This window comes from Myzus persicae, unplaced genomic scaffold (genome assembly GCF_001856785.1).
Source record: "Myzus persicae strain clone G006 unplaced genomic scaffold, MPER_G0061.0, whole genome shotgun sequence".
NCBI lineage: Eukaryota > Metazoa > Arthropoda > Insecta > Hemiptera > Aphididae > Myzus > Myzus persicae.
Window position 1 is genome coordinate 4,884 of NW_019104187.1, and position 14,368 is coordinate 19,251.

At 28.2% G+C, this 14,368-nt stretch overlaps 1 protein-coding gene across 2 annotated transcripts; it reads right to left on the reverse strand.

The window, feature by feature from the left end:
* Nucleotides 1-349: 349 nt before the first annotated feature.
* LOC111039729 (major facilitator superfamily domain-containing protein 6-like) lies at nucleotides 350-12,129 on the reverse strand. Of its 2 annotated transcripts, XM_022323331.1 has the most exons (8): nucleotides 12,057-12,129; nucleotides 11,897-11,948; nucleotides 5,336-5,698; nucleotides 3,195-3,382; nucleotides 2,977-3,116; nucleotides 1,909-2,030; nucleotides 1,603-1,845; nucleotides 350-723 (listed from the first exon to the last, which is right to left on the reverse strand). In XM_022323331.1, exons 2-8 carry the CDS (start codon nucleotides 11,946-11,948, stop codon nucleotides 515-517), a joined length of 1,317 nt encoding a protein of 438 aa, XP_022179023.1. In that variant the 5' UTR covers nucleotides 12,057-12,129; the 3' UTR covers nucleotides 350-514. The 2 variants fall into 2 exon arrangements, with proteins under 2 accessions (XP_022179023.1, XP_022179022.1); XM_022323330.1 differs by having other exon boundaries at nucleotides 11,897-12,087.
* Nucleotides 12,130-14,368: the final 2,239 nt, after the last annotated feature.

Here is a 14,368-nt window from a genome sequence, read left to right on the forward strand (position 1 = left end):
GAGTCCCACCGTATATCTATAATAGGTATAACTATTTCGATTAGAAAACAAAATCTATAATAATAATCGTTCAGCCTGCCAGACATAATAGCTAATAGCTAATCTCGTTCGATCACTTGCTCCGTGTATTATAGGTGCTGCCAGGTCATCGGTACAGTAAAATAATTTATATTACATTTATTTTGTTTTAAATAAAAACTGCACTCTGTATTACTAACTGTCTTGTCTAACATCCAAATCCTCTGACATTCTCCCGCTTGGTATAAATCCATCACCGCGGGCACACAATTACGAGACACACCGTATACCAGCAGTGATAGACAACAGTTTAATCGTTACCACGTAACAATTGCATTAAAATTATATTTTATTATATTGTTATTTTTAATAATACAAACATACAAAATATACTACAGTATAAACATGCAACTGGCGCATGGAAAGTAAAAAAATGTATAAAAAATGGGCTTTGTTCAAATATTTTGGTGAACACTAAATGTGTAATTATAATAAACTATAACTTAAAATCGATTCCAACTTCTGGTTGACCTTTAGAAGAAGTTGTTTTGATATTACTATTATTCGAAAAACGATTTATCATCTGATTGACTATGATTTGTACGATACACGTGATTAGAACAAGCACACTTAATATTTTGAAGGATGCAATACTGCCGATCATTTTGAACATGTAGCCACCAACGAAGCTTCCAATGGGCGTTCCTAAAACGAAACGATTTCACGTCAATACAACAACCTAACGGTCGTACGAATTATAGGATAATACCAAGCCTGGGCAAGTGAATGATAATTTTTAATTGAGTTAAGTTAAGTCGATAGAAAATATTTAAAAAGTTTAAAATTAATAGTTATCCTTATTTTTTTTTAAATTTATAAATAGCAACATACTAATATAGTAATATGGTTTAAAATAGTAGGTAGTAAAAAGTAAATGTTTATGCAACATGCATTATCGATATTAAATTGATTATGTTTATTATTTAACTATTTTTTAAGTAACTTTGATTTGACTAAAAGTAACTCGTTATTTATTATGTTTATATCAAATAAAAATTCAGTTAAGTCAAAAATTAAATTTAAAAAAGTTAAGTTAAAAATTTCAAATTAACTCAACTTAAACTTTATAAATCGTTTAAGCCCAGGCTTGATAATATCAGTGGCGTGTAATGTAGGGTCTTGGTGTTGGGCAGGCAACCCCTTAAATATGGGTAGTGGCGTGCCTAGGAAATTTCAATAGGGGGGGGGGGGGAGAAATATGTTATAAATGTTTGAAAGTAATATCAGATATAAATGTTTATATATGTCTATGGTAATATCTAATAAGTTGAAGTCATCAAAAAAAAGTCAATGGGGGGATATAACCCCTAACCTCCCCCCCCCCCTTGGGCACACCACTGAATATGGGTGGGTTGGTACAGATAGATAAAATATAGGACATTCTATGTTTCGGTTTAACAATATTACGGTCAATAGGCCACCTAAAATTATTTGAGCAACACCAATTTTTGTATGACACATGCCACTGGATAATATAACAGATAAAATATTGATATGGCCCGCAGAATATTTTTTAGGACAGACCTATTCCCGTCAAAGCTGTTCCGACGACTCCTTGAACCGTTCCTTCGGCACCGGAAGGAGACAAAAGATCAGCATACGAAATGGCTCCAGAGTAGAACAACGCAAACGCTACGCCACTGAGTATCTCGACCGGTAAAACGTAAACAGGATTTTCGATGATTGAAAACAGGAAAAATATCAACGCGTACACAAAAAACATTACAGAAAACACGTTCATGTGACCTACGCGTTTCAGTATATAACCTGAAAAGGAGAGCATTTATTAGTTCCAAAACAGTTATATGCAATCAACAAAGGTGGTCTTACCTGATAAAAAGAATGAAGGCACTTCACCGCCGAAACATTGGATTAGTATAGCTAGTCCTTGAAGTGTCTTTATCCAAGATTTTGTTTCAGGGTGATACAACATCGACAAATCTTCCAGGTACCTATTTCATAGTATGTATAACACTGATATTCGTTATTATTAAAGCTGTTAATAGTGGTAATGAACATTCCAACATATTAATAAAATATTAAAAGTTAAATAACTATTGATTGGGTACACGACTTTCGCACCTCTAGAACAATGCTTCCTCAATTTAAAATTTATAGTTTTGAGATAAAAACGATTTGAAGTTTCAATCCAAGATATTTCAAAGAGTTATTTTCCTATATGTGTTTGGAAAGGAAAATTTAAATGCTTGCAACATACTTTATAATATGACTTTTTAAAATATTACGAAATACTCTCATAAACCCAAAAAGTTAGACTTATGACTTTTTTGCAATTTTTATAAGTGTATGTAAGACTGCTGTATTTTGAGATGTTACTTGAAGTTTTACTTCAGGGATTAATTGGATAAATTAAAATACGTTTAGTATCATAAAGTAAAATAATATGGTTCCCTTGCTTTGAAAATTAGCCAAAAATTATATAACTCAATACTGACACTTCATCTTTTTAGTGGCTACATGAAATTGAATGTTCTGGCCTTGCATTATATAGAGCTAATTATTATTACAATTAGGATATGTAATTTTAAGCGAAGAGATAGATCTCAATCATAGGCTGTTTTAGAACCACGAATGAGCCATACTTACAACTATACAATATTTTTATTTTGGACATCAGCTGTTCATGTTTTGATTAAAAATAATATGTTAATAATCAATATACCTATTAATTTTTTTTAATATTTTAATCTAATTAAAATGACAGTAATATTTACAAAAATGTAGTTTTACAATAATCAGGTACAAACTAGCTACAAACTACTCCTAGAATGTTTTTAAATATTGAACTCGAAATACCTGAATATGATTTTTTTTCACCGCTTTTATTACCACCTAAAATAATTTATAGTAATAAATAAAGAAATATTTGTCACTTACCAGAATAAAAAGTTCCATATGAACGAAACGAAAAATCCAAATAATACAACCCAAACGATAAAGGCTAAAATTCTAACTTCAGTTAGCAATTTTTTGACATCAGATGATACCCTCTTGGTATACGGACTTTCTTGTACAACCTGTAAACTAAAACTATTCATAATTATTAATTCACGACAAACGGTTTATCAAATCAGAATTTAATTTGAAAAATTTGCCTTAATGTTTGACACCACAAATATATCCAAAATGAAACATATCAATGCAATTACAAAACAAGGTGTATCATTTTTGAACTCTTGTTCTTTGCTATACCAGTCTACACATAAACCAGAAGCGATGGCTAACAAACTATAACCAATGGATCCCCACAACCTCTGTCCACCATATTGATGTTTGTTTTCACCTTAATACAAAACATAAATTTGCACAATATTAGATTCTGAGAGGAGCGAGCAGATATGTATTGAATGTCTTATAATAATTATGTGTTTTTTTGTGATCGTATTCGTCGTAACTCATCAAGTTTTAGATCCGAAAATTTGGTTTAATGTCTAAGACGTTGAGGAAGGTTTTCGATAAAAATTTTATTTAACTGGTCCTTGGTACTTTTTTAATAATTGCGAAAAACTGCGTGAGTATGTACATTGGTACCCGAGTATGAAGTGAAACTTCCTTCGTTGTTTTAATGGTATCTAGATTTTCTGAAAATGAATAATCTCGCAGCAAGGACTTGAATGAACTGTTAGGATATTAGGTTCAAGATCGTGATACAAAAAACAATTTAATTGTTTGATTCTTTTTATTGATTCTATTTATTTTGTTTACCTACTCTCATTTCATTATAGATCAATTTAAGATATATTTTTTTGAATTTTTCGAGTTAAAATAAAATTATCATTTGAACTGTTTGATGTTGTGCCAGTACCTACCAAAGTGCTTTAAAATAAAAGAATATAACATATTATTATAGAATGCAATCTTTTCGATATTAATTATTATTTTTATATGCCTACTCGGTTATTACATAATTATTATTTTTATATTTATAATAATTAACTTACGGCAAGCTATTGGCCATCGGGTGGTTATTTTTAGTAGGTTTTTTAACTGCAGGGGAGGGTATGATTGGTTTGGAACAACTATATGTGTGGCATGGACTTGCCAATAAGAACCCGGGAGGTCACTCATCCTTGAATTAATATTGTGACACCAGCTGGTGATGGAACACAGAGCACATATTTTGTGACTTGAGACACCACTCCACACCAAGCCATTAATATTATAAACGGAACTAACTTTTAGTATACATTAAAATTACTCTCCGTCTCACTATTCCACACCAAATATTAAACATTTTAATAGATACAAATAATGATAAAAATCGAACTTATATGATTTGCATTTTATTTATTTTTCGTTGTCATTTAAGTTTCGTGTCTTCAGCATAATATATATTGCGTTACGAATTGTTAGGCGTTGTACCCCAACTTCTTATAAAGATGTCTTACTTCAAAAAAGGAACGGTAATTAGTTAAGAAAAAACAGTTTTTAACCAATTGTTTTTGTTTTTTTTTTTTATCGTAATTTATAAAATATACCTTAAATGTTTAGACATTTTAAACAAATATTAATTATATTATATTTTTCAGATACGATATAATAATAATTTTAAGCTTTTTTTACTATCTATTTTTGAACTTATCTTCTATAAAAACACCTGTATTTACTGTAAAAATTGAAGTACAGTAGTATAGTATGATAAATTATAAAATATTATTGGTAGATAATTGTATCCAACTTCCTAATCACTTTGTTATTGTGTCGGCCGTCATTCGTAAGGCCAAGGATGTTGCACGTCGGACACAATATTAATACTTATTTTATTTTTAAGTTGAAATATAAAAAATATTTTGAAATTTACCGATACCGCTCGTCAGTTTCTACAAAAAAATATAACACTGTATTTAAATCCTTCAAGGACATTTGTCACACAGCACGATGTACTTCATTAGAAAATAGTTCATTAGTAGGCAGATACCTACCACAATATAACGATTTAAGACATTTTCCATATTTTGTTCTATATGTATAATAATATGGAAAAGTATAACCGTGTATTTTGTTTTAATATTTTTACAAGTTTTGTACTTTGGTGAGGTATTTTTTACCTAGGCATACAACATGGATATCGTAACACAGAACTCGTATGTAGGTACTATATTATGTACAATGTACATGACTTAATTAGTAAGTAAGGTACCTACTAATTATTATAATAATAAGTTGACATGTTGTTTCAAACATAATGTCGAGATGAATACACGCCTTAATTATCCGTAAAAACAAATGCGTTTACCTAATAGATCCATACAAATTGTATCCTCCAAAACATTCTTGATCGTTGCCGTCGTCGCGAATAATGTGACTGTAGTCCAAAATAACCAAAACAACGGCGACCTAATCGCATCCGAGTCGTCTATTTCTTCATTGGTATTCGTGTTAGGTATTAATAACATTATTAACACCAATAGTGACGTTAAAATTGCGCTTAAAACAAATACCAACCGGCGACAATTGTATTTATCCGTAATCGATCCGAAAATCACTTTGGCTAACATCCCCGGGATCGGCATTAAAGCGAAAATGAAACCGACAATGAACGACGAATATCCACGTTGTTTAGCCATTGTCGGCAGGAATGGTATGAGTGGCGCATAACCTGAAAATTCCCAACAACAAAAAAATATCATAAAATGCGTATACGCTTTCGATGTTACCACAGTTATTTAAAAAAATATAATAGACAATATTTTTCATCTGATAATGGACATAATACGACAGCGATAATTTTCTGAAAGACACCGATAATGCAACATTGTTTTTTTATTTGTCATCGTGGTAATTAAAGAGGTAAAGCACGATTGAGCATAGTGCGATTGGGTATATACCTTTTAAGAAACACTATTTATCATAGAATATTTTATTCGACGTTGCCACATTAACGTTGTCGAATTGTTGTAATTTATTATTTTCAAGTATTATTACGCCTTTTATTAGGAAACCAAACTTAAACAAGCCAGAGCAGGTGAGCTGAGCCCAACTTCAATAATACTATCTATAATTTTATTGAAAAAATTAGAATTAAATTAAAAGCTTTAGACAATACTTAAATCACAAAAATACGAAATCTCTCTATTTTATTTCAGCCAGCTTGAAAAACAGTTAGGTACCAAACTACCAAAGTATATCAATTTAATTTATTAAATATTATAAATTTCAAATCAGTAAGTAGGAATTCTTTATTATTATTAATATGAAACTAGTAAATTGATAGATCTATGAAATTTGACTAAATTATTGACAATGAAATCATGTTATTTTGTAACTATTACCATATAATTATTTAAATAAATATTTTTTGTATAATATACATTGTTCAAAATTGAAAACGGCAATATCACTGAGTTTTTTTCATGCTCAACCGTATAGGATTTTTTTTGTATTTCTATATCCTTTGGTACTCCAACAAATTTACTCGATAATGTCGTAAAAAGAGGTTTAGTCAATTGTGTTATTGCCAATAATAGTACCAAGTTATAGGTATACTAAATAGGTACAGATACGCATGGTTACATCACAATAATAAATAATAAATTGTTGCCGTTTTTTGTGGATTCGTTTCACTTTATGGCATACGTATTGTATTTAAAGTTAAGTGGTTGCCTAACCGATGCATATTTGATTGTGCAGAGTGATTCACCAAGCATAATCATCACTCCCTAGTCTATTGTATATTGTAGGTAATGTAGAGGATAATTTTTAAGATATACAGTAGGTATTTATGTAAATTAAGAAATTAATAATTAAAAGAAAAAATCGATGTGAACATGTTCAGTAAACCGCATAAAAACACAGTTAATATAATAATTTCGATTACCTATTTATTTCTGAGCCAAAAAAAAGACAGAAAGCTTTGAAGGATATGTCAGGTTTGGACCTAATCGTTGTTGGTCCATGAGCAGTTAATAAAAAATTGTCTTATTATTGAATAAACCTTTAAAATACCCCTCACCAAATTCCAAACTAAGTTCTATCAAAATATCGTCTTACTGTCAACCACACTTCGATCACTGAATAAACAGAATGAGAGAAATTTTACGTGTGTTCTATGAGAGTTCATACAAGTTAGAAATATTTAATAATATTATGTTTTATCATATTATATTGTTAAAGTATAGACTAATTGTATACTACATTTTACACAATATACTTCAAACCATAAAAAGTTTTAAAATTAAAAAATTATTTAAAAATAAATAATTTCTTAGTTAATAAAAAGACACTGAATACTTTATTCAATCATTTTCGTATCAAGTGTAATTTGTGAACGAATCCCGAAATGGTGCCCTGGCCAAAATGCATATTATGATAATACAATTAAATAAATAATATATTTATATTTAATAATATTATTTATTACACTTTATATAAAATCACACTTTCATAAATCTCTTTATTACTCTAATAGGCATTAGTAAATAACAATACTACACTAGTGATATAATAATATATAATTAAATTGTCTGTTTATCACTATAGGTAAATAATATGTATTACATTTTATTACTAAGTAACTTCTTGTTGTTTTCTTTTTAATCCAAAGCAATATTTCTATATTACGTATTCATATTTGTATTCTATTTATTAATCGTTTGTGTTATAATACAAGTATGTTAAATAATATTTATCTGTTTAATTGGGCATTCGTGTATTTTATTCAAATTAACGAATATTACTATTATTATTGTTGTATCATATTAAATGATATGAAGATGTTTTTCATTAACTTAAGCGATTATTTATTTCAAAATTGTGTTTCGAAAATATATTACGGTTCGATTTGTAGTGTGTAGTATGTAACATACAATTGTAACTTATATTAATCGCTATTATGGTTTAAGACGAATAAAATAAAATTCACTGCATTCGTTGGTTAAAATGTGGTGCCGAGATAAATTGTGAAAACATTTGAACATTCCAATAGAAGGTTAGGTTAGGTCAGGTCATCTTTGATAATATTTACGCAAAAAATTGTCCTTACAACTGATATTTAACTAAATTATTTTCTTGTCTAATCCTATCTTCATTAACTACAGACCACAAGTACACTAATAGCTGGATAATTTTATAAAGTCGTAAACGTTCAAAATATCCTTCCTTTTAATTTGAGTCCTCGATTGTGATGAAATCGTTTGGAAATAATTTCCGCTTAATGTCTGTAACAAACACAGTCCTTTGTACCCAATTACTTTTTCAATTAATTTGTTATTACTGATGGTATTTTTCTCCCATTACTTCATAACTTGTATTTTATTTTTATTTTTGTTCACTTTTATGTCTTTTTGAGATATCATTTGCTTTTATAATTACACACTTATTTACAAGATATGGTAGTTTTATTTACCTACTTAAAAAATGTAAAAAAAATAACTAAGTTTTTATTACAACCTGTAAGCAAGATAATAATTTGTAAGCAGGTCATTCATTACCTTTAATACCAATTTATGTACATCTAATACATTATAGTGTACATAATATGTAGCAGAGAAGTACTCTATGGGGTAGGGGGCTAATGGGCCCCCCTCCATTGAATGTACTCCAAATTATAAAATTATTTTAAACTACAATTCAGCATTGAAAAAACTTGAAACATATTAAACATAATAATATTGAGCATTCTATTTACTCTATTGTCCACTAAATCACGTGTTTTACTTAAAAGAGATAAACATGATATTATTAGCATACTGTAAACAAATGTGATAATAGCTCATTGTTAGGTAGTTGAAGTTTAAAAAAGTCTACACAGACTTAACATACTTAAATACTGTCGTATGTGTGTATTAAGGAACGTGTTTGTTGGAGTAGATAAACATTATAAGAGTATAAAACTAGGTTAAATAAATAAAACAGTTATATAATACGTAACAACGCATTATCGATTTAAGTCATTTGTCAGTTAGTAATATTTGTGAGCTAAAAATAAATATTAACCTGCTCATAAATCTAGGCTAAGCCATCATAATATACGAAGTGTAACACAGTCAATTAACTTCAGACGGTTTGGCCTTACCCATTCAGATTACTTGATTTTTTTATAGTCTATATTATAATCGGGTCTCCTGAATAATAAATCGGCAGACGAAAATTCAAACATATAAAAAAAAAATTTTCAAGTTTATAAAAAAATTGTATAAATATGTTTTTTTGTGTCTGCCGATTTTTTTATAATATAATATAATTTATAATATAATTTTTTATTTTTCTATATTTTTTTATATTTTTTTATTTATTTTAATTTTTTTTAAATAATCTACAACCGTTTGGTGTTGGTGGCAGACGCGATAAAATAGTTTTATCCCCCCCCCCCCAACCGGTCTACATCCGTACCGATTTTGTTACTGTATTCAAGAGGCCCACGATGTAACCTAACCTTTGATACGTGGAAAGCTCATAGGTGGTATGTTAAGAAAATCTTAATTTATAAAAAAAATGGAATGGATCATTATTCACATAAAACATTTTTTGGTTTTTTTCATATTAATAATAATATAAATAATAGTTGTACATCGAAATTAATTTAATTGTGCATTGAATGATAGTATAATCGTAATTTTTAGTTCCTGATAAAATAAAATTCAGTAAATAATAATATATACATCGGATATAAAAAAGGTTGAAACCCGATTCTATAGGCTATGAAAAAAATCAAAGTGAACTTAAATCGGTAAAGTCAAACCATCTGTATTTCCTCAACTAATATGGATATTCTCGTATGAGAGACAAATGAAGTGATGAAAATCTGTTCTTCAGAAGTGGCTAGGTGATACGATGAACTGTGAACTGTAGAACAAATCAAAAATGATGTGCTTGTGTTATAATTGTGATGGTTTTGCTGTATTATTATGGTATGTGAAAATTAATCAGCGTACAAGATGACAATGCAATTATTTGCATAATTTTATTGTGTTAAGGTAGGGTATGGCAATCTGCTATACATCAAAGTCTATATTTGTGTTCTTCATTCTTAGAAATAGAAGACAATCAAAAACGAAGGTCAGATTTTTAATTTCAAAATAGTATGTATGGTGAGATGGTATGATAATTTGTGAATTTTGAGAATAATATAAACATAATGTTGTTGTGCATACATGAACAGATATTTCGTTAAACACACATAAGGTATGCGTTATTTTTTTTTAAATGTCCATTTTAAAACTTCTAATAATTTTAAAATGCTCATAAGTTGTTTTTAAATTAAAAATAAATAGCTTACTTGGGGTTTTGTACCTATTTCCATTTGATAAATGAATAAACTTAATTTAGACATTTTTAAAACACCTACACTTCCTTTCCATCTTAACATATAATCATTGGCATAGTAATTTTTATTTTTGTATACGTTTTAATTTTATATGGATGACGTATGTAGGTAGGTATATTAAATAATATATTTTAAAGAAATAATTTTTTGTGAAAATTATAACAAAGCAAATTATGAAATAATATTACAAATACAATTATAGACACATATTATGAAAACATGTTTAGAATAATTTGTGAAAAGTGCAATGAATTAAATAGGCTCAATAAAAGATATTTTAAAACCTTGCCCCGCGTAATGCTATATTATCTATATGACCTTCAACTTGTCTTATTGGCTGTCTTTTCAATGTAACTCAAGGGTAGTGTCGTAAAATTCAAAAGTTCGGACTTACTTCAGATTATAAAGAAATCAGTTGCGCCAATTAATTGGATTGCCATAAGATATCTCAAGGAGTTTCGGAATATTTTGTCGATGATTTGATGTTTATAATACCGGAAAGGTGAGCATTTTGTAAATACGCTTAATATTTATCTTAAATTCATATCTACAAAAATGGTATGCTTTGTTCCTTCAATATGGTGTAAATTAAGTACACAGGTATATTCAGATGAACAAATAATTGTAAACATTTTCAAGGAAATTTTAATGGAAAATTTTATAAATCACATAAAAAATTTAGTACATTTTAAAAAAATTTTAATTTCGAATGTCCAAAAAATTGTATACATTAATATACCATTAAAATAGTACAAAAACATGTTTTACAGGAAAAACTCTCAGGATCTGATCTGACTTCATTAATTTTTTTTTATAAATTATTATATTATTATTATCACTATTAATTTTTTATATATTTTTTAGAAGAGAACATTTTGTTGGTCAGATCAAAGCCCGATTTTCAAAATTATGTTTATAGGAGCTAAAATGTGAATTTTAATAATACACAATATTTGTTCAATTAAAAAAAAAACAATTCTGTGCCATATTTTCACTTCTATAGTTATAATTTTGGAAGTAGATTTTTTCTACGTTTTCGTACAGCATAAAATTATTATATAAGACAGACACGAACATCAAAAGATTAAGGAGGTGTATAGAATTTCTATATAATAAATTCTAGTAAAAAACATTAAACCGTGGGACGATTTTAATTGTTTTCTTTTTATCAACAAATTATGGCACAGGATTGTTTTTTTTTAACTGCACTTATCAGAAAAAAAATATCTTTTAATATCAGTGTTTACAATGGAATCACGTAAGGGAGGTATTTATTCATGATAAATGGTTTGCAAGACATGAGTTAGAGGAGCCGCCTCTATGACTATAACTTTAAATCAAAAATAGATAACTTTAAGCACTATAATATATCATTGTATATTTTCAATAAATTTATAGGTTTTATATCACATCAAATATCACCAGTTACATACCTATATATACATGAGCAAAAACAACGAGACTTTAGAAAATATTAAGTAACCATAAAAATTAATAGACACCCTTTATAAAACTTTTCATAAAAATTCTTACCACCAATTCCCACAAAATAATGAATTTTCATCAGCAGAAGATTCTTGTTCATCTGGAAAAAAATCATTTGTTGTTTGTTTAGTGTATATTTTTGATCGATGTGAGTACCTATATAATATATATTATACAACGGTTGGTGTTATAATAACGAATAACCTACATTAAACAGTTATAATATAGTTTAGATAAAATGGCATATTATAAACTGATTGACTTCGTAGAGATATATGTTTGTGGTGGGTTATTGTACCTACACACATAATATTATTTTACTGACAACATGCGATATGATATGCCAAACGGTAATAGCCCGTAGATAATCATAAAAATATAATCAGTATTTTCTGAAAAAAAATAGTTTAAAATGATAACCAGGGCTGTGAATTTAATGGTTTTAAGTAATGCAGATTTGCAATTTTTTTGTCCAATAATCACGATAATTAGTCAAGTAACAGTCGGGTAGTTCAATAGCCATAACAAGTTAAGTTATTCAACATTATTATAGATAGAAAAACTTGCTTCCGCATCACAACGCATACCCACTTAATAATATTATGTTTAAGCATAATATTATGATAAACACATTGATAAATATAGTTTTGCCTATGTGTCTGTTGCGTATTTTATTTTTGTGATATGTAACACGTCTTGTTTCTTAAAAATAAAGTATGGCACGTGCCACGTGCCTATGAATTATGATACTGTTTTTAGTGGTTGGTTTTAAATAAATCATACAATTTGTTTTCTATTTATTCTACTTAAAATGTATAATTGCTCTTTTTCACAAAAAAAAAAAAGTTCCTATTATAGAAAACTTATAATATTTATTTATAATTATTATTTGTATACCCATAACGATAATGTTATCGAAAAACGCTTGAAATACATATCTCTTATACTTGAATTTTTCAGCACGTAACTCTCGCAGGTACCTATATGGTTGTATATACCTATCTAATATTTTACAATAAAAATATGATTACTGTCGGTATTTGAATACGTCGTGTACAATTGCGAAATTCCGCATTCTTTTAAACTGTTAGACTTTGCTTTTCAAAAAAAAAATTTCAACTCAAGTTTTGTGTTCCCGGGTGGAACTTGTATCAGCCCATAAATTGTAACCACCCCTTTTAGGCCAGACTTGCACCTTATTCCTGGATTATTAGCCTTGTTTGCAAAACTCGTTTTCAGCCAGTAGACTACTTAAGTCACCAAAGCAAAAATTAAAAATATATGCACATTTAAATATTTAATTGAGATAACTGAATCAGTGTTCTTGTCTGCGCCTTGCAATATTGCGTATTGTACAACATTGCGAATTCGTGTTGTTACATATTTTAATATTAGAGTCAATGACCTGTTATCAATTTTCAATGTAAGAATATTAATTAAAGCATTACCTTTTAGAAATTTAAGGATATTAACATTTTAAAGCGTTTTCTGAGCATTTAAAACTCCAGCATTTTAAATATTTATAATAATTTAATAAAGATATCAAATGTAGGTATAAATATTTACACAGGACGATTCACTAGGATTTACCAATCGCGATTTTTCCTAAAATTATAAAAATATCATAAATCTGTTTTTTCTTTTATTGTACTCGCATAGACAAGGACTAGGTACTTTTATTTTTAAATTTAATTACATTTTTTGTGAAAGAGTTATTTTTATTTTTGAAACAACTGAAGGTATCCATTTTGTAGAGTTTATTTTTTCTGAAAATGTTGACCTTTCAACATTTTATTTTCATTAATTTCATGATTTTTTTAGTTTATGGGTAAAACGGCAGAAAGCCGAGTTCTCGAGAGTCCCCATCTATGGCTAATGGGTAAATCCTCACGAGACACTCTGTACATCGATATTATGTGTACCTATGACAATTCTCAACATTTCAAGTAATTTAGTTATTTGAATACATTTGTTAATAAATCAATAGTGTGCAGTAATAAATATTATATACGTACCAATAATAATATTTTTAAATTCTGAGAGCAGCAAATAAAATATTATGCATTGATTTTACAACGATTTTCTATTTTTTTCCGATCTGTCATACACTTTTCGGGTGCCTAGTAAAAATGATTCGACCTACATCAGCATCTTTTCATATAGGAAAGTGAATCTCGTTGTAATCGTAATGCATTCGAAAGATGAAAATTCCAAGTAGATTTCGAACCTTAAATAAAAATAAAAGCTTACCGGAAAGTTACACTTTTATAGCCTTGAAAAATTTTAAATATTTTTTTAATTATTAAATTATTGATTTTTATACTAGGATGCTAAGCTGTACGCTCTTCCACTTTTTATATATTAAGCTTATTTGAATTAACTAATAACAACAAAAAGTAACAGAATAATTATTTTTATAAGTTAATAAGCCTATTTGTTTTTTTTTTGCTTATCTCATATAGTATTTTAATATGTATATAATATTTACTGTGATAACTACCGCATAAGAGATAAAAAATG